This window comes from Apium graveolens, chromosome 9, assembly GCF_009905375.1.
Source record: "Apium graveolens cultivar Ventura chromosome 9, ASM990537v1, whole genome shotgun sequence".
Lineage (NCBI taxonomy): Eukaryota > Viridiplantae > Streptophyta > Magnoliopsida > Apiales > Apiaceae > Apium > Apium graveolens.
In genome coordinates, this window is record NC_133655.1 from 24,866,308 (window position 1) to 24,888,519 (window position 22,212).

A 22,212-nucleotide genomic window follows, 5' to 3' on the forward strand; every position below is an offset into this window, starting at 1 on the left:
ACAGCTTTATCGCTTCGAACACTGACCGTCAATAAACAAATGTACTTTCACCGGAATCCTTTCTGGTACTCTAAACAACGTCTTCATTACTATTATAATCTTAAATATTTCATTCATTGTTCTTCACCGACGCTTGAACATATAAATGAACTCATGTCAGTGAGTATAACTTCAAAACTGCAGTTGTCTTCTTTAACCTCTATCTATACCATGTCTTCAATTTTTCAGATTCCTATGCTTCGAACACTTTCTATCTTCAATCAATGCCAATACACTAAAATCTTCTGGTGACACTTATACACTGAATCCTCATCATTTTTGAAACTCTGAAAGTCTTTAACCTTTATTCTTCACTGAGACATGGTCATATTAATGAACTTCTTTCAGTGATCTGTAAACAAACTTCAAACTTTCTTCTAATCTTCAGATTCTTTGTATTTGCCTTGTCTTCATTTCTTTTGATTTCTCGTGTACTCGTAGAATTATTAACCTGTCATGTTCTAGTGTTATTTTCGTGTTGAGTTATCACATAACTGTTCATACACCTACGCAGTCTCACCAACAATTATTGTATTTTGATATGATCTATTCAGTCTATTCATCCCAGATCGAAATAGTTATTAAAAAAACCAGATTGAACCGAATTTTATTTCGGTCTATTCGATTCGGACCGAATAGACCAAATTTCTGAAAAATTATGATCGAACTGAATCGAACCGAATTAGCACAATTTAGTTTAATTTTACAATTTCAATTCAATAAAAAATGGGTATAAACAATCACCTACTTCTGAAATGGACAGTTTTGTAATTTTCATTTTTTAGAAAAATGGATAAAAAATGTCAAAGTCTGCGAGATGAAAACAAAGAAGCAATGAAAGGAGGCACAACAGAAAAATAATTTTAAAGTACATTGGTAGGAGATACAAAGTTTTAATTTGATTTTACATTTTAAATTATTTGCATTATTTTAGTTATATATTATCTACCTTTTTATTTTATTTTTTATACTTGTATTTATTTGTATTGTGCAGATTTTTAAAAAGGTTTTTGATAATTTATTAAAGATATACTAATATATATATATAGAGAGAGAGAGTAAGTATCAAATGGTAACTCATTTCATTGGGTAACTTAGTAACTAAATAAGAACCATTAGATTGATCACATATTAACGGTCCAGATTATTTATCAAACATAGAAAATAACTGCTTAACCATACCAGAGTTTAAAAACCTAACTAGCATAGTCTAACACCTTTCAAAATAAAAAACCGGCACCATTGCACTCACGGACAAAACTATACAAAACAACTACACATTTTGTTTTATTATATTTATTTATTTTTGCTAAATATTATTATATTTATTTATTTGTTTTTTCTTATTATATATATATTTTTTTACATCTTAAATTTAAATTTTACGTCTAGTTGTTATGTATTTTAACAATGCCATATGCACCTTTCAAGTTTAACTTTTTTAAAATTGTAACTCAGAAAAGAAAATATATATAATATATATATTATACAAATTTTAATTTATTAAAATATGACATTTTAAACTCCATTATAAATGATTTAATTTTGTGAAACACATTAAATTTAAATATTTTATCAAAATATGTTATATGTGACTTAATGCTAAATACTAATCTAGGCTTTTGAGACTAAGTGTCGTGTTCTGTAAATTTATAGTTTTGTCCTGAATTTCTTGGTCACTTATTTTCTATTTCATGTTTTTCAGAAAATAGAATTGAAAATTAGAAAAGCTCTAAAAAATAGAAAACAAATAAAATAGAACTGAAGAAAAAAAAATACAGGACATGAAAATAAAATTAATGAAAAAAAAATTAATATAGAACACAAAATACAGAACACTAAAAATATATACACTACACAATATAATTAAAGTACACGTAAAAATTATTTAGAAATTTTAGCTTAGAAAAATTGATTATGTGTAAAATATAATTCACCCTATTATACAAAATAAATGTTCAATTCCCATAACTACCTTAATAATTGTAGAACACATAAAAATTAAATAACATTAGTTAAAAATATAAAACAAATGACAAACAAAAAATACTAAACACAATTATAAAGTAAGGAAATATGAGGTACACAAAAACTTAAAGAACATAAAATTAATTATAGGGCACGTGAAAATTACTGGACATATTAAAGAACACTCAAAATAAAAATTGTAAAACACTAAAAGTAAACATTGTTAATAGGTGATGAACGTGTGTTATATACGTGCACCTATCATAAATAGTTACTTAGTTACCTCAATACAGCTGTTACCCACTGAATCTGACTGTCTCTCTCTATATATTTATCGTAGTTAATCCGCAGCAGCTAAACTTCAGGTGCGTATGGATAAACCCTACGGCTCATGCATTAGCGTGCAAACCACGTGAACCAAGTTAAACCGCATTTAAGCGATAGGGTCGGACTCAGGAGACATAATCATAAATTCTCCTCCCGTGAGATTCGAACCTGTGACCAAGATGATAGTCCCCTTTTATTAAACTTAAGACATGACACATTATTTATTTATAATAAAGATTTTCATCATTTATTTAATAAAGAAGATAATTTAAGAAAGGCGTTGCTTGTTTTATTCAAATATATCAAATAAATCAGTTATTCAAAATGAACTCAACTTAATCACCCTCCTAACAAATGGTATCTTGAAAATCATATGGCAATAGCTAAATTTATACAAAATTTTAACTTTTCAATGAATAATTTGATACAAAATTTTAAATTAAAAGCTAAGTTAAGTATTTTTAGAATAAGTGATAAATTTGACACATGTGAATAAAACGTGTGACGATTTTGATATTTACCGCTTTTATAAAGAGATAATATTAGTGAATCGAGTCAAAATATTTATGACCAAACTCATGTTCTACTCGTTTATTAATAAATCGATCTTGTGCATCACTTACAATATTTTGCAAAAATAAATTAAAAAAAATTTATTTTTACAATTTTTTTTAAAAGTAATATAATTTTTGTCAAAATATTTTGGAGTTGGATGTTTTTAAAAAAACTCTAAATTAAAAGTGGTTTCTCCACGTGTAATTTCATGTCATAATTTTTCCAATCCAACGGCCAGAAATGCTCCAAATCAATACATCCCTACACCCGCGCCGTAGAATATAACTCTCCTATCCCCAAAATCTACAAAACCCTAAACCCTAGTTTCTGTCCAACCCCTCGCACGCTCTTTCTTGTCAAACAACAAAAAAGAGTGAAACGGCGATAAAAATACACACAACTCAATGTCTCTATATCTTCTCTACGAGTTTGCTTCTGGCTACGCTTTGTTTAATTGCCATGGTCTCGATGAAATCGGTCAGAACACGGATGCTGTTCGTAACTCGGTTACCGACCTGAGTCGGTTCGGTAAAGTTGTTAAACTCGTTGGGTTTAACCCGTTTGACTCGGCCCTTGATGCTTTGAATCAAATCAATGCTGTCTCTGAAGGCAATTCACCTCTTTTATTTCTATTGGCCTTTTTCATATATGTGTGTGTATTGATTTTTTTTAGTGTTGGGGCTTTGTGGGGTTTTGTACATTGGGAACTGTGAAAATGATGGAGGGTTTATGTGGGTTTTTGCAAGATTTGATTTTGAGGGTTTCGAAGACTGGTATCGGGTCGTAAATGTTTAGTTTTGTGGTTGTTTGTGTATATGGCTGTGTTTGTGGGTAGTGGTGGAGTGTTTTTGTTATATATGATTCTAGAATGTGTGGATTTGGCAATGTTTGTTTTTATGGTAAGTTTTTAGTTTTATGTTTGTTTGTTTGTAAATATGTTTGTGCTTAGTGGGTAGTGATGATGTGTTTATGTTGTATTTGTTGCGGGAGTGTGTGGCGGTATGTAACGCTTTAGCAGTTTTTGTTAGGTTAAAATACAGGTAGTTGGGCTAATTTTGGTTTGTGGGGGGTGGTATTTAACGGTTTGTTTATGTTAGTTTGTGTTATTTGTACCGATAGCTACGGTTTGTTTATGTAACTTTGTGCTGTTTGTACTTATGTAACTTTGTGCTGTTTGTACCGATAGCTTGGAATGTAGGTTGTGGCAGTTTGAAAACAGTTTAAGTAAATGTTTTCATGTGTTACGGTTATTCAAGTAACCATTACTATAGATGTTAAAGGAAAATTTCAACTTGCTGTTTTATTCTTGATACATTCAGTAGATGATTGCTATTGCAATTGAGCCATTTACCCTGCTGTTTTCTTATTCACGTACTTTATTTCTGTTAAAGTTTACTATTGACTGATAGACTTTAGTGTATAATTTTAATGTATGTGTGAAATTGTAGGTCAAATGACTGATGAATTGCAGAACTTTTTGGAAGCTAATCTTCCTAAAGTTAAGGAATCGAAAAAACCTAAATTTAGTTTAGGAGTAGCAGAACCCAAACTCGGTTCACATATATTTGAAGTAACAAAGATCCCCTGCCAAAGCAATGAGTTTGTTCTTGAGCTTCTTCGTGGTGTGCGCTTGCATATCGATAGGTTCATTGAGAACCTTAAGGTTGATTTTTGTGTTTTTTCCTTTTCATATCTGTTTTTCTTTTGCAAAATGTCCCGCCTTTTGCTAGTCTACTAATGTGGTTCTCTAAACTTGTATAGCCTGGTGACTTGGAGAAGGCTCAGCTTGGTCTTGGCCATAGCTACAGCAGAGCAAAGGTCAAGTTCAATGTAAACCGAGTTGACAATATGGTTATTCAAGCAATTTTTCTACTTGATACTCTTGATAAAGATGTTAACTCCTTCTCCATGAGAGTCAGGTTGGTAGTTTTATGCTTCCTCTCCTTATTATGCAATGTTAAGTAGCAATCTTTCAACTATTTTTTAAAAAGTTGCTCATAGTCGTCTTTCACTAATTAGCGATTATTCAGTTGATTCTAGCTGTAGATACTAAACTGTGCCTTTCTTTTAGAGAGTGGTATTCTTGGCATTTCCCTGAGCTAGTAAAGATTGTCAATGATAACTATCTTTATGCCAAAGTTGCCAAGTATGTGGACAATAAATCCACGCTGTCTGAAGATAAATTACCAGGTTTGATCGAATTGGTTGAGGATGAAGATAAAGCAAAGGAAATTGTCGAAGCTGCGAAAGCCTCAATGGGTATGTCCTACTTATAGCTGGTTTAAATTTATATTCGTGTTGAATTACATAATCTGTTTATTTTAATCATTTTACGTACTTTTAGGTCAAGATTTGTCCACTTATGACTTGTTAAATGTCAAGTTATTTGCCCAGAGGGTTATGGACCTTGCAGAGTATAGGAAAAAACTTTACGACTACCTGGTTGCAAAAATGAGTGATATTGCTCCTAATCTGGCTGCACTTATTGGAGAAGTTGTTGGTGCTCGTTTAATATCTCATGCTGGCAGTCTTACAAATTTGGCCAAATGCCCATCTTCTACTCTTCAGATCCTTGGTGCAGAGAAGGCACTTTTCAGGTGCTCTGTTAATCTTTGTACTGTAAATATGTCTATTTATCAGTTTCTTATGTTACTATTTTGCTGATGCATTTAAACTTTAGAAACCATTATGTGCTAGATAATTGTAAAAAGCTATATTTCTTACTTAATGTGCCTTGTTTCCTCCATCTCTAAATCCTTTTTGTTCCAGGGCATTGAAAACCCGTGGTAATACACCAAAGTATGGCCTCATATTCCATTCTTCATTTATTGGCCGGGCATCTGCCCGTAACAAGGGTCGAATGGCTCGGTATCTTGCTAACAAGTGCTCAATTGCCTCTCGCATCGATTGTTTCTTAGGTAATGTTTAGTATTGAAATTGTTATTTTTTACTCTTCTATTTCATTATAACTGAACCCTTCATTTTGAAGTAAATTAATATTTTTTTGTGAACAAAGATAAAAATACCACTGCTTTTGGGGACAAGCTACGAGAGCAAGTTGAGGAGCGTCTTGACTTCTATGACAAGGGTGTTGCACCCCGCAAAAATATTGATGTTATGAAAGTTGCCATTGGAAATGTGGATAATGAAGGCATGTGAAGTTTTCTCTGTACTTGAGCATGTTTGCTTTAAGTAACTAAAATTCCTTGATATTCATTGTTACTGTATTTGTGATTTTTGTGATGTCCTTATCGTGCAGAGGAGGATGTGAATGGTGCAACCACAAAGTCCTCGGCAAAAAAGAGCAAGAAAAAGAAATCCACCGAAATGGATGTGGATGAAGTTGCTGAGGCAGTGGACATCAATGGAACACCAACAAAGCCTTCATCAAAGAAAAACAAAAAAAATAAATCCAAAGAAATGGATGTGGATGAAATACCTGCAGAACCTTCAGCAAAAAAAAGCAAGAAAAAGAAATCCGAAGAAATGGATGTCGATGAAGCTCCTACTGAACCTTCTACTAAGAAAAGCAAAAAGACAAAATCCAAAACTGAATCTGTAGGCAATGGTGAAGAGAAACAAGCTGCTGTAACGAATGGAGATGGTACCGGGAAGAAGAAAAAGAGTAGAAAATCAGTCCAAGACTCTTGATTGCTTGTTATGCCATCATTTTCAGCTCTGCTGGTGGGGGACTAAAATTAATATATTTTGTACGAGTACTGTGTTACTTTGTTTCTGGTTGTAGTTTAACTAAACTTTTCTAGTACCGTCATCTTTAAATTGCTCAAGTTCTATAAAACATATCGGCACCATATTATTTGGTCTATTCATTGGTTTGTTTCCATTTGTTTTTAGTTGCTGGAAGGTTGGTGTTTAAAATTTTGCACTTGGCTATTCCGGTTGCCGAAGTTGTATTGATTTGTTTCTAGTTGCGCTGGTATGGACTGAACCAGGGGCACGTAGTGAAAGCTGGAGCCCGTGTGTTTAAAGATATGCAATGAGAAATTATTCTTCAATTCTTGTATATTTCAATCGGCATCTCATCTGAAGCAAAGCTTTCAATTGGTATCATATCGGCTCTCTTTACATGCACAGATTTATCAGTGTAAAGGCAAAATATCCAATCTAAAAATTTGGATCAAAATATGTATTTTTCAATATAATTTTTTTTTAATTTGGATGATCCTCAACTTATATGAATCATTAAGATTTTTATTTTAAAGTAAAATTAAGATTTTTATATAAACTAAAAAGAGAGAATGTAATTTAAAATTAAAAAAGACTTGGTTAATCTTAAAATAAAATTAAGTTTTGCGAATATTAAAAGATGAAGATATAAATTTAAGAAAAAAAAAGTTTACATAAATATAAAATTTGAATCTATTAATTTATAAGAAGCTTGTTTAAATTCTTTAACATAAAATAGTTTAGCAAAATTCGGTGACCAAATTATGTATTTTGAAAAAATATGAGTAAATTTATTTGATAAAAAAAACGTATAGTAATTTTTTTAACAAAATAACAAAGAAAGAATTTGATTTTAAAAAGATTTTTTTATTTTTAAAAAAGAAAGAGTTTGATTTTAAAAAGATTAAACATTGTTATGTATAGTTGAACTATTTGTAACCTTCCACTTAATACATGTTTTTCTCACTGGTAATCAGGTTCTAGTCAACACATTTTCCGTCAAGTCAACAATCAAAATTAACAATCAAAATTAACGGAGCTATCATTACTCTCAACTAGGATGATGTATTCGAGTTCCCGATAATTAGAGTGGTATTTTTGATATATGATCATGAGTTTAGTGACTACTTTGAGATTTAAGCCAACTTATAATTGCAGAAACTTAAGCTGACTAGTGGAGAAAAAGTGCAACACAAGAGCAACAATAGAACACCACAAATCAGTCTTAAGTTCTATTAATATTATGTGAACCGGTGGCTCACCTATCAGATACTAAACTGATGAACATATACTACAATTTTCTAGATTTGAGCCTTGATAAGGGCCACCTAGTAAACAGGCCTACATATTTTCTGGTATCTTCGTGCGGGAAGGTGGTTGTAGATGGAAGAATTCAAGTTAATCTTTGGCAGATGTATCATAGGCAAATAAAAAGTTCAAGGGGGTCAATGTTAGATAAGTTCATGTAACTTCAATTTATTACGAAATAATTATAAAAAAAGAATAAAAATTTCTAAAACACGAACCAATGTTGTTTAGTAAATAGTCAAGTAACCGAAAATATTCAGAAGCAGAAAAATTTTATCAAGCAACCAAAAACTATATACTTTTAAAACTATGATTCCTGCGGGGTGTCACGATCTAGTTATAGCGCACCAAATAGTTAAGTAATAAAAAAAGCCAAGAACTAGAAAAGAATTATCAACCAACCAAAAACTATAAATTTTTGAAATATAGACTGATTTGTGTAAGGTGCATAAAAATCTAGTTATAGTGCCACACTTTGAGCACCACAATAGCATAGTTATAGAAGGCATTGCCCCTTGGAAAAAAATAATTTTTAGTACCACGTGAACCGTTGGTCCACATCTTGGATACTAAATTAATAAAATAAAATAAATACTATTCTTTCATCACAGCCATGAGAAGGGCCACTAAAGAAATGTGTTATACCCAAAAATTGATATAATAGTTATTTAAATTAAAGCCGATAAAATAGTCAAAATAGAGGTACAAATGCCTAGAATTAAGGAACAGAAGAGATGAATTTCTCTTATGAAAGGAAAGTAGGCGCGTCCTATATAGAGTAATGGACGCGCCCTGAATTATGAATACTTGATGGAAAATTACACCTGTAAAATGTGATGGCGCGCCCTCACTAGATAGAGGGAGGCACACCCTGTTGATTGAAAGAAGAATGCTGAAGAATTCATTACAGAGTTGACTCTTTTTTACTCCTGGGAAGGTTTAGGGCGCGCCCTAAGTTCAAGAAGGGCTAGAGAAGAGCTTTGGCAAGGTTACTTGGGCGGGTCCTCTGGAAGATTCAAGGAAGATGGAGATCATTATTACTAACCTATTTGATGTAGGTATTCTATTGAAGAACTCCTTCCTGTAGTGCATCTACAGGAAGGCGGTGTCCGTGGTCAGAGATCTCCAGGGTATGCCTGGACGGAAGGCCTCCTCCTATAGTCAATGAGTGTCCTCATTGGGGATGTGGGGTAAATTCTGGTGTGTGCTTTGGGAGCTCTGTCTCTGTAGTCAACGGGTGTCCTCGTTGGGAGACTTCGGAGTATCCTGCACTTTGCACCCAAAAGCTTGGGATCACTTGTCCTGTAATCTGGTAGGGGCTACTTATCGGGGGACAAGGATGCGTCCAACATTTGGGGTGAACCACGACTATACCTGCGCCATCGGTCTAGAGAAACAGCTGGTAGCGGAGGGTTATCCTTGGCAAGGGAGATGCCATATCCGTGAAGTCTCGAAGCTATGGACGAGCCTTGGGCCTTTGTGGTTGGGCCTCATCGGCGGACATTCCTAAAGTTAGTAGAAGACGGTTTCCATTAGGTTTCCTACTGGGCCCCAGGATAAGAAATTTAAGTCCGTTAGGTTTCTTGTTCCCCAAGAACTACGTTGGCTTGATTCCCTATAAATAGGGATACGTAGGCAAATTCTAAGGGGTCAGAAGCGAGAGCGCAAAGGAGCCACCACTAACCCTAAGCAATCTCAGCCACCAATAATCATCATCACCACACACCGTTCATACTTCCCAACGAACACTGTTCATCGGATCCACCGGTTACTGTTCACGCTTCCGATAAAGAACCACCGTCACAGGTATTATTTCCGGCTACGAACCTCAAACTTTGTTGCTACCAGATTCCTCCGTCAACAAATTGGCGCTAGAAGGGGGGGCTTAATCAAGATCTGCATCTAGGAGGAAAGATGTCTCAATACCGTGATGGAAGTTTTTATGATGGAAGCTGTGAAGAAAAATCTGATCATGACTATGACCGCCATGAACCCTACATTCCACCCATGACTGATCGCCCCACTCCAGATGTTGGGGGTCAGCCGCCTGTGCTTATCAGCAACGCTGACTTGTTGGAACAGCTGTATCGAATGGGAGATGCTCTAAACGGTTTCGACTCAAGGCTGAGCACCGTGGAGCGACGCAAGACCAAAAGTGGCCTTCGCCATAACCGTGCTGCTCACGCACCTGGGAAGGCCCCCATGACTGATAGAGATGCCTTAGCTGGTCGCGGTCAAACTGAAGGTGGACGTGTGCCAATAACCCCGCGACGTCTGAACTATTCCAACGATGTATCCCTGATCGTCGAGCTTATGGAAGAGGATGCTGATGGTCGAGAAATACTGCGGGCAGATAACCGGGGGGTTACTCACCCGCACTGGTCCGGGCGTAGTCTTGAGGAACGTCGACAAGTTGAGTCCATGCCGGACAATGAGCAGCGAGGCTTCACAACTTTAAAGGATCGCTTGGGGATCCGCTTAGGCGACGATGATCTAAGGATGTTGCTGCTAGAATGGAAAAAAGAGGCTGATCGTGAAGATGTGACGCCCCATGGTACGATGCGTGTGCCCCTGAATTCCCGTGAGAATCAGGAGCGACACCGCGATCATGAGAGAGCTCCTCCCCGCGGATCGATGGACCGGTATGGTCAAGGATATGGAAGTGGCCGTTGGAGGAGACCCCAATGGAGGGTAAGAGGCGGAGGTCGAGGCAGATACTCAGATGGATATTGCCGCGACAACTATCATAGCCGTAGGGATACCCGCTGGTATAACCGAGCAGAAAGTGATAACTATGCCGAATATGATGATCACAGGGATGTGGCAAATTATTATCACGGGATGGCTCGGGGCTTCGGTCGAGGTCAAGGAAAAAATCTTGGGGGAGATCAAGGCCGAAACCCAGAAGTAATTGTGATACCTGAAGATGCCCAGAACACCAACCAACAACAAGCTCCTCCAGGTGGAAATGAGGCAGAAGTACCTCCGCCTTTGCCCCAAGGTCCACAACCTCACATGCAAACTATCCCAGGTGTGGGAACCTTCAATGTGGATAATCTGAAAAGGCTGCTTAACCACTTGGAAGTCAGAGTAACGACCATGGCCGAAATTCCTTCTCCATTCTCTGTGGCAGTAAGAGAGGCGCAGTTGCCGGCCGGATATCGCAACACTACTAGCGATCTCCGTTTCCATGGAAGCTCAAATCCTGTGGAATTCTTGGGCCGATTCAATATAGAGATGGACGTGTATCAAGTCCCAGACTTGGCTCGATATCGGCTCTAGGCGGCGACTTTTAGGGAGAGCGCCCAACAATGGTTTCAGAAGCTCGGACCGGGAGTGATCACTTCCTGGAACCAAATGAAGACCCTGTTCCTGACCAAGTTTCAAGCCGCTGTGAGGTATGCTCCCTTTGTTACAACTCTTTCCAACGTTAGGAAAAGGGAAAATGAAAGCTTAACATCCTACTTTAAAAGATTCAACGCTGAGTCCACCAGCGTAAGAGGGGCTTCAGACGAAGATTTGAAAAGCTTTTTGATAGCAGGGCTAAGGGTCGGCTCGGATTTTTGGAAGCATTTACAGGGAAAAGACCCGGCCACTCTGAAGGATGTCTTTGCTTTGACAGAATCATTTAAAGCCATAGAGCAGTCTCTGGCAGAAGTGTAACCAACTTTGCAAGCAAGTCAGAGAAGCAAAGCAAGGAAGAGGGACAGATCTCCAAGCCCGAGATATAGAAGGAGTAGTCGAAGTCCAAATTGTGTAAATGCCATGACCACAAGGAGGGAATGGAGCCCCCCCTCGAGCTATGACCACAGGGCAAACAGATATACGCCTTTGGTTGCGTCTATTGAACATATCTTTGAGGTAAACAAGAATAGAGGGCTGTTTAGAAAGCCCGAGGCTCTGTCGTCATGGCAAAGCAAAGATAAGAAGAAATATTGTGAATACCATGAGTCATCTGAACACAACACACATGAGTGTCGGCAACTAAATGACGAGATCGAAGCTCTTATCAAGGAAGGATATCTTGGCGAATGGGTAGTTAAGAAAGTAAGGAGGCATAAGGATTGCACCGACAGGGCAAAGGAAAAGGGAGGTCGAGCCCTAAGGGGTCGAACAACGAAGCTCTGGAGGAAAATAAGTTCGTCAGGGATGGCAACATCCGAGAAATCTACGGAGGAGATCCTGGGATGGAATGCAGTAACAGAGCCTTGGCAAGGTACGCAAGGGAAGCCCGGTTCAGACCTCTAACTGATATTCATAGGGTGGAAAATCGACCACCCAAAGTATTTAAGGGCGAGTCCATGGACATCACCTTCAGAGAAGTAGATGCCGGGTGGGTGCATCACTCTCACAATGATGCACTGGTCATTTCCATCCAGATCGGGACCAAGAATATTCATAGAGCCTTCGTTGACAATGGAAGCTCGGAAAACATCCTCTACTATAACACCTTAAAGAAGATGGGGCTACCAGATCGGGACATGTCGGGAGAAGACTATTGGGTCTATGGTTTCTCTGGCGCAGGAGTTAGAGTGGGGATCAATCCGATTACCGTGTACCTTGGGGGAAAGTCCGCTGTCCTTCACAAAGATGCTCGAGTTCAAGGTTCTAAATCAAGAGTCATCCCACAACGTGCTGCTAGGACGACCTTTTCTCAGGGAAATGAGGGTCATCACTTCGATCTACCACCTTACCATCAAGTTTCCAACCCCAAATGGTGTGGGCAGCATAAAGGGCTCTCAATATGACTCTCGGGAATGCTACAAGCAAGCTATGAGGGGTTTTAGGAGAACAGATGCCCACAACGAAGATGCATCGGATGATGAGCGAGAGAAGAGCATCGAACAACCGATCGAGGAAATTCGAGTCCATTACTATGTCGAGCAAGAAAACGAGCCCCCCACTGAATTACCTCCAGCGATGTTGTTTTTAGAGGACACAATCATGATTGAAATGTTGGAGGAAGAAGAGCCGCCAAATGACATAATCCAAGCAGACTTCAACGGGGAACGACTCGAAGGAAGATTTGATGTTTTATAGAGTCTTGGGCAAGATGTGCATAAGGTAGATGCCCCTCTCCCTGAGGGCGCGCCCTTATCCTCGAAAAATTTGAAGGAAGTTGATGCCTTTGTGACACAGGGCGTGCCTTCTAAAGTAGTTGATGTTCCTCTCCAAGAGGATGCGCCTTCTCTGCAAAATGATGAGGATCATAATCAGCTCGACTTAGATCCACGAATACTAATGCCAATAGAAAAGATGGGGCCAACGGAAGACACAGTTGAAATCCCAGTTGATGAAAGAGATCCAAGTAAAGTTCTGAGAATTGGGTCTCAGTTGGCACCAAGATTAAGAGAATGGCTTTCAATATTTCTCTTGGAAAAACTTGATGTATTTGCGTGGAACCATTCTAATATGGTGGGAATTGACCCGAAAGTGATGTGCCATCGTTTGAATATTGACCCCAAGCATAAGGGGATCAGGCAAAGGCGGAGGGCCGTGAGTGGAGAAAGGGCAGTAGCCTTGGCAGAAGAGGTGGATAGACTCTTCGATGTCGGACTAATCAGGGAATCTTTCTACCCGGTTTGGCTTGCAAATCCGGTGTTAGTGAAAAAACCTAACGACAAGTGGAGAACGTGTATGGATTTCACCGATCTAAATAAAGCCTGTCCAAAGGATAGCTTCCCTTTGCCATGAATCGACCAGTTGGTCGATGCCACGGCAGGGCATGTCCTGCTGAGTTTCATGGATGCATATTTTGGGTATAACCAAATCCCCATGTACGAGCCCGACCAAGATCACACCTCTTTTATTACTGATAGAGGGCTCTATTGCTACGTTGGGATGCCGTTTGGTCTGATCAATGCTGGGGCCACTTATCAAAGATTATTAAACAAAATGTTTAAGAGGCGGATTGGGAAGACGATGGAGGTGTACGTGGATGATATGCTTGTAAAATCTAAGAGGGCGGAAGATCACATAGCAGACTTGGCTGAGATGTTCCATATTTTGAGAAAATATAGGATGAAGCTGAATCCTCAAAAATGTGTGTTTGGAGTGGAATCAGGAAAATTCTTGGGATTCATGGTTAACCACCAAGGGATTGAGGCGAACCCGGCAAAAATCAAAGCTCTATTGAACATGAAATCTCCCGCCAGCGTTAAGCAAGTGCAAAGCCCGACGGGAAGGATTTCGGCTTTGAATCGATTTGTCTCAAAGTCGTCGGATAGATGCAAGGAATTCTTTAAGGCAATTAAAGGGATGGGGAAGGATTTCATGTGGATCTCAGATTGTGAAGAGGCTTTTCTGAAAATCAAAGAGCAGTTGGGAAATCCTCCTATGTTGGCCAAGCCAGAAGAGGGGGAAACGTTGATTCTTTACCTGACAGTTTCAGAATACTCCGTTAGCGCGGTGTTAGTGAAAGAGGAAGCGAGCCACCAATCGCCCGTATACTATGTGAGAAAAAGGTTGCTAGATGCAGATACTAGATATACCAGCATGGAGAAATTAGTGTACGCCCTTATCCTTGCGGCACAAAAGTTAAGGCCGTACTTCCAAGCTCACCGAATAGAGGTTCCCACCGCTTATCTTCTCCAACATATTTTACATAAACCAGAATCATGGGGAAGAATGTTAAAGTGGGTGATAAAGCTGGGACAATTCGATTTAGAATATTACCCTCGTACAACGATCAAAGGACATGCGTTGGTTGATTTCATACTTGAGTTTGACTCTGAAGTAGACAATAAGGCTATAGTGTTGGCAGAACCTTCCTCACAAGGAAATCCTCCTGTTGACATGATAGAAGAGTTCCCACACCCTTTGTGGATCTTGCATGTTGATGGGGTTGTGAATAATAATGGAGCAGGTGCCGGGATTTTTTTGGTTACCCCGGAAGGGCATCATTTGATGAGTGCCATCTATTTCAAAATTTACGTTACTAACAACGATGCTGAGTTTGAAGCATTAATCAATGGTTTGAAATAGCTCTAGAAGTGGGGGTTGTGAATTTGATCGCTCGGAGTGACTCAGAGTTAGTGGTAAACCAAGTCAACGGAGGTTTCCAAGCTCGAGGACCTCAGAAAGAGTTATTTATATGAGATGTGTATAATGTCTACTGGAAAGGTTTGGAAGTGCTAGGCTAGAAGATGTACCGAGGGAAGAAAACAACAATGCCGATGCCTTAGTAAAGATGGGTCGCAAATGGACAGTGTCCAACTTGGACATATTCCTTTGGGGATTCAAAAAATCCCAAGTATTCCAGAAGTAGGGGTGTTCCAGACACCGGAGATCCCAAAAAAAAATTTGGATGACTCCCATTCATAACTATATTCAAAGGGGAGTTTTACCAGAAGACAAATTACAGGCTCAGCGCCTTCGCTATCAAGCTGCGATATATGTCGAATATGACGGAGTGCTGTACAAAAGAGGTTTTAACCAACCACTGTTACGATGTGTGGACTTGGAGGAAGGAAACTCTATTCTTAGGGAGGTGCACGAAGGTATTTGTGGCAATCACTCGGGGGGTGGTTCGTTGGCATTAAAGGTCCTCATACAAGGATATTACTGGCCAACAATGAAAGAAGATGCCTTCAAGTTTTTTAGGGCATGTGATCATTGCCAGCAATTTGCTAATTATTCTAATGCTCCAGCAACGTCTATCACTTTGCTGACCAGTCTGTGGCCTTTCGCGCTATGGGGAATTGATCTCATTGGGGAATTACCCAAGGCTAAGGGGGGTAGGAAATATGCTGTGGTGGCTATGGATTATTTTACGAAATGGGCAAAAGCTATGCCACTAGCCACGATCACAACAAAGAAAATCAAGGATTTTGTCTTCAACTCCGTAGTCTGCAGATTTGGTGTTCCATATAAACTCATCTCATATAATGGAAAGCAGTTTGACAGTAAAGAGTTAAGGAAGCTTTGTGAAGACTTGAACATCAAAAAAGATTTCGCTGCAGTTTATCACCCACAAAGCAATGGCCAAACAGAAGCCATAAAAAAATCATCAAACATACTTTGAAGGCTAAACTGGTAGAAAAGGAAGGAGATTGGCCGGAAGAGATGCCCATGGTCCTTTGGTCTTATAACACAACTCCGAGATCCACTACAGGAGAATCTCCCTTTTTGCTGACTTACGGGTATGAGGCTATGATCCCCGTAGAGATAAGAGCTGGGTCTCTACGGAGGGATTTGATCAAAGAGGAAGATGAAGAAGTTCATCAGAGGCTCCACTTGGATTTGCTGGATGAGGCTAGAATGAATTCTTAATTAAAGCTCACGGCATATCAACAAAGAGTTGCAAGGTATTTTAATAAGAAAGTGAAGTCTTTGCCATATACCCGTAAGAGATGCCCATGGTCCTTTGGTCTTATAACACAACTCCGAGATCCACTACAGGAGAATCTCCCTTTTTGCTGACTTACGGGTATGAGGCTATGATCCCCGTAGAGATAAGAGCTGGGTCTCTACGGAGGGATTTGATCAAAGAGGAAGATGAAGAAGCTTATCAGAGGCTCCACTTGGATTTGCTGGATGAGGCTAGAATGAATTCTTAATTAAAGCTCGCGGCATATCAGCAAAGAGTTGCAAGGTATTTTAATAAGAAAGTGAAGTCTTTGCCAAATAAGGTGGGAGACCTTGTATTGCGAAAGGTCATGCCAAATACTAAAATAGCTCAGCACGGGGTGCTTGACGCTAATTGGGAAGGATCATACAAAGTCAAGGCTATACTTTGGAAGGGGACTTATCGCTTGGAAGACTTGGATGACAAGCTTATCCCCCGAGCATGGAATGCAGAGCACTTGAGAAAATATTATCAGTAGGGTGTGGCCTTGGCCCCCTCATTTCTGTGATTGATTTTTATGTAATAGACTAGTAGCAAATAAATTCCTCCTAGCCTAGGGGGTAGTATGTATGACTACTAATCTTGGCTCTAGGTGAAGGATAATTTTTTTAAATAATTTACCCACAGATCATAGTAGCCATGGGACTGGTGTAATTTTTACACTAGAGCGCATTATCAATAAAAGGAAAAAAGTTGCTTTAATTGTTTGTTTACTTAGCACTTATACTCTAAAAGAAACGTTAGGGCGCGCCTTAACAAGGAAATACTTTAATAAAGGAAAAGTTATTTAAACTACACAGACAAGAGATGTTCATTTAAACTATTGCATAAGACAGATTGTCCTCCAAATATTGTAAGGCGCGCCCTACATTAAGGCACTTCATATGCAATCTGTCTTTAGAAAAGTATCGTGTTCTAAATTTATGAGCAAGATATAAGGGCGTGCCTTTATGAAAGAACGCGCCTCATGGTTTTGTACGTTTAAAAGATAGAAATGTATAATTGTTTAAAAAAGAACTAAAAACTTGTATAAAACAAGGCGCGCCCTAACAGATGAGGCGCCTTAAAGGAGTTTTATACACATACCAAAAGAGATAAAGGAAACCCTACGATAATCATAATGTGAAATCAAAAGAGTAGCAAAAAACCATATCGTCATACAACTTTGCACAATATCAAAAGTGCGCTGGCATCTCAAAGTATTTAGAAACAGGATTAAAAGAAACAAGGCTAAATAAGGAGATTAGGGCGCGCCCTCGGTATTTTCAGCAGGGGAAATAGACTGGACGGGAATTGTAGGGTCAACTTCAGGCGCGTCCTTAGGGGCCTCTTCTGTGGGCACGCCTTCATCCTCTTCCTCTAGCCCAAGCTCAATGCTTCTTGCCTTAATCTCCGCATCATGTTCTTTCTTGAACTCCACCATCTCAGCCATGGTTGTGATGACTGGGAATTTCGCGACATGATTAAGTGAATAAAGTATAATTTTGTGGTGTAATTATAAATTATGTGATTAAATAAAAGGGATAAATGATTTTGTTGGTTAATTGTCTTTATTGTATATTAGTAACCGGGAACGTAAATTAACCCGTTCCAGTTTGATGAGTCAGCTTAGGGGATAAGCTGTGTTGACGGGCCGTCAGGTAGAACGGAAGCCGTCTTAAAAGGGATTAAAGTGTTTAAATGTGAACTATGTGCTATTGTGTGAAATGGAAATGTTTAAGTAAGTGTTATATTCTAATGACGTGTCAGTTGGTATAAAGGATTGATTGTGAAGCGGAATTGAAACGCTTAGCGTCGGGCCGTCAAGCAGAACGCGACCCGTTACGCGAAAAGGGGAATAATAATAATAATAAAGGAAATTTTGTGATTGAGTATGAGCCGTGATATGTGAATATGTGCTATTGCTTGGAAATATGCTTGATTATATGCTCTGTTGATTTTTAAATGATTATATGACCCGTTTGGGAACCTGGATTTCATTTGAAATTCTGGATTTGATCAAATAAGTTGTTTGAGAATTTGGATTTGAATTTCATTTGAAATCTAGGACATTCAAATATTAGTATAAACATGAGAATTTGAAATGACAACTCAAATACTGTCATTTGAAATCTCTCATTTGAAATGAAATGCAAGTTTCCAAACGCTCTCATAAGGGATTTATTTGATTTAAAATAAGGTTTATTGAACCTTTAAATATTTTATAAATTTATCCGAGTATGTTTAAGGTGTGAATTTGGTTTGTTTATCTTTAAAATAGTCCTAAAGACTTTATAAAAATGATCGATGAATATATTTCGTGATCGGTGTATTTTAAATTGATTTTATTAAGTAATAATTCTATTTTAAGCGCAATCTTGTAAAATCCATAAAAAATAAACCGTACGCTCAAAAATTATTTTAAAAATATGGCTGAAAAGCTAATTTCAAGATCTATATTCTAAAAGTGATATTTTTGGCATGTTTATCTTTTCTGATTCAAAAATATATTAATCAAATTCGTTTTTGATTAAGGATAAAATGAAATTAAGAATTTAGATTCTTTTTAAATTACCAACTTGCCCTTGCATGCATTTCCACTCACAACATGAGATAATGTTAGATGTGTCGTTTCCTACCCCACTATCTCCATTCAACTTAACCAAATGACCATACCATCCTTGCATGCATTTTGTGCTAATAATGAGAGAAGGGTACAAGGGTAATTTCTCTTTTTCACTAACTTGTAAGTATAACAGGAGAGAAGTTTGTCCATTTCCATTTTTATTCTGTCTCTTCCCTTTTTCTTTCTCTCTTTTCTCTCATCTCTCTTTTCTCTCTTCTCTCCCGAATTCTCTTCCTCCCGGCTCTCTCTCTCTCTCTCATACACTCCCTCTTTCTCTCTCTTACATTCAAAGCCTAAATCTAGTTGGAAATCAAAGTTTTCACCATCAATCTTCCTTATTTCTCATTCTCTATCCGTTTACCTTTTGCATGTAAGTGTTTAAGCTATTTTTGAAATCAACTTCTTTTGATTTTACCTAAGAAAATCTCAATTTCTTAGTGCATAATCATAAAAGAAGTATAGTGGTTGTTGTATTGTATTTTCTTGGGTTTTGTTTGATGATGGTTCGAATTTTGATGTTAAAAAGGGTTTTTGATTTTAAATGATGAGTTGCTTAATTTTTTTTAGTGTTAAACTTGATATTGAATATAAATCTTTGTTTCCAAGGAAGTTCCATGACATGCATGTAAGGTTTGAGTATAATCAAATGAGTTTAGTTTTATTTGTAAAGAAAATGAGTTGAATGGTTAAGTTAAGGGTTAAAATGAGTTGAAATTGTGATTTAAAGCCTTGCATGTCAAAATTGATGTATGCATGTGTGTTTTTTTGAAAAACCTGAATGGGTCTTATGATTGGAAAGGGATTAAGTTGATTTTTTGGGCTTATATGCTAATTGCTTTAGCTACTAGTGATAAATGAAATGATTACTTGGTTGCATGTCAATTTTGGATGGTGTTTGTGTTGATTTTAGGTACAAATTTTTGATAATTAAAAGAGGGTTTTGATTTTTGATTTTGATTGTGATTGTGATTCGGCTTTTGGATTAATAAGGATAAGACTTGATTGTGTAAGTAATTCTTGTATTTGCATGTTACTAAAAGAGGTTTATTTGTGTTTGATTATGTGTGATTGTAATTGAGTACACTTGATTGTGTTTGGTAGTAAGGGCCGAATGGTTAAGGGTGTAAAAGAGGTTGATTTGGTCATATGATTTCACAAAGAAAATGCATGTAAGATTACTAGGGATTATTTGGTTTATTTGATGGTTTTGGTTCGAATAATATGAAATAAAAGGAAGGATTGAGTCATCTTGATATGAGATTGTATAATTGTTATTATAACTCGAGTATAGAGTTTGGATACAAGGATTATATGCTATGTTTCGTAATTGCATCGCAATATGTGATTCAATGACTATTTGGTTAAAGTATACGAGTTATGGTATAAGCGTGCTTTGTGTTATGATTGAGTATATGTACTCTTAGGGTATTGCGATAAAGGGAAATTCTTAAGCGTTCCGGGAACATCGAATGGGAATCTAATTAGGGTTTTGAATTTTGGATTTTAGATTCGGAGCGTGAGGGCATTCAGGCTAGAAAAGGGAAAGGTGTACTAGGTGGCAGTATTTCAACCCTTGTGAAACAGGAAAGCGAATTCAGGCAAGTAACTCTGCCTACTTGTATAAGTTGTGTATTGAAAGGATATTATTGATGCCACGATAGAGTATTGATGTTTTATAACACTTGTGAACCCGTTATTGATTCTTGAGAAACCCTGGTATTATTCTTAGTGAACCTGTTATTGATTTTTGAGAAACCCTGTTATTGTTCTTGTAGTGACTTGATATGATTATTGTTCAAACCTTTATAGTAACCTTTTTATTCATATCCTGATCACCTGTTGATACCTTGAATTCTTGTAAACCCTATAAGAAACTTTATGAACCCCATTGCGTAATGATCCTTCATTCCTTTGTTTACCTTATTCCACGATGATCCTTGGAACTTTTTTGATTCCCTAACTTGTATACCTTGTGATCATTTTATCAAGATCCTTAGCATTGAACTTTGCTTACCTTTGATTCATTCAATTTCTTTGAATTCATGAAATTGAACTTAAGAATGAGTTTCGACTTGAAAGAGTCTGAATGATTTCATATTCTTGGTAATGTTAAAATGAACTCAGTAAAACCTTTCTTTTCCAACACAAGGTTTTCCAAATGAATTCTTGATGGATTGGATTGAGACGTAAAAGACTAGTGGGACTAGTCCAGTCATATAAGAGACTAGCGGGGCTAGTCCAATTTAAGGCTGAAATTATGCCATAGGTACCTTAACGACTAGATGGAGGTCGGTACGGGCTGATCACCCATATTATTTTTATTAATTGAAAGTTGAAGTAGTCCAATCAAGGGTTCTCTATCACTTTATAAAGGATATTGAATACATTGCTTTAGCAAATTGCTTCTTTGAAAATGAAATGGCTTATAATGTTTCGAAAAGAGTTGATTGTGATATTGATTAGCATACAGCTTGTGAACCCTGATTCTTATTCTGATATTGTTATCAATCATATATTTGATTCTTAGAGTTGAAAATATTCTCCCTTTCCATTTGAAAGATCCTTGAGATCCTATTGATGATTTGTGATGAATGTCGGCTTTCGCCTTATCTTGAACCTTGATTCTTGAAAGCCCAACTATCTCTTCATAAACCTTCCCTAGCCTAAAGATAGAAATCTGCCACCTAGAGAATTTTAATAGAATGCCGCAAAAGTAATTATGAAAGGATATTGTTTATTGCATCGTAGAACTGTCTTTTAGTTACTTGCTGAGTTTTATACTCATATATTATGCTTTGTTCTAACCATGGCAGTTAAGCAAGAGGATGACCAGACTTAGGCATACTGCTCGTAAGAGCGTACCTGGTGGCCCCTACCGTGTTATAGGCTTCCAGATGCCAGAGCAGGTAGTACAGGTTATGTGTGAGCAAGCGCTTAGTCGGAAAGTTTGTAAAGATACAATGTGTTATCTGTCGGTTCCAAGTCGGAATCGATTATGTAAATTTGGTATTATTTTGGGTTGTAATTTATATAATATGGTCGGTAGTTGTAATATTGTCTTAAATTTAATCCTGTTTGATTTTGTTATTAGTTTATCGGGGTTTATGCTTAATTATTCTTAGTACAAAGGTGTGTGGGTCCTCATTTCCTAACCCCGAGATTGAGGGCGTCACAAGTTAGTATCAGAGCTACATGATCTAGTCCCTGAGACAAGTTAGGAAAAAGGGTATTTTGGTTATATATCTATATCGAGAGAGTGTTCGACTCATATAGAGTTGAGTTAGACTATTAGTTATAGTCTAAGTAAAGTGAATAAGCTAAAGTGGCAATTAGAGTTAGGGTGCAAGTTAGTTGGAAGTTTTAACCCTAACGCTGT

The 22,212-nt window shown here is 37.5% G+C and overlaps 1 protein-coding gene across 1 annotated transcript; it reads left to right on the top strand.

The window, feature by feature from the left end:
* The first annotated feature begins 3,208 nt into the window (after positions 1-3,208).
* Positions 3,209-6,715, top strand: LOC141683856 (nucleolar protein 56-like). Its single transcript, XM_074488646.1, has 8 exons — positions 3,209-3,498; positions 4,338-4,552; positions 4,651-4,808; positions 4,961-5,148; positions 5,234-5,486; positions 5,659-5,807; positions 5,906-6,040; positions 6,149-6,715. The coding sequence occupies exons 1-8, from the start codon at positions 3,294-3,296 to the stop codon at positions 6,538-6,540; spliced, it is 1,695 nt and encodes a 564-aa protein (XP_074344747.1). The 5' UTR covers positions 3,209-3,293; the 3' UTR covers positions 6,541-6,715.
* The last annotated feature ends 15,497 nt before the right edge of the window (positions 6,716-22,212 follow it).

Coding starts and splice junctions, on each gene's coding strand:
- LOC141683856 (XM_074488646.1), top strand. CDS start 3,294: ATGTCTCTATATCTTCTCTACGAGTTTGCTTCTGGCTACGCTTTGTTT. Junction 5,487..5,658: donor GCAGAGAAGGCACTTTTCAG/GTGCTCTGTTAA, acceptor TTTTTGTTCCAG/GGCATTGAAAACCCGTGGTA. Junction 5,808..5,905: donor TCGCATCGATTGTTTCTTAG/GTAATGTTTAGT, acceptor TTGTGAACAAAG/ATAAAAATACCACTGCTTTT.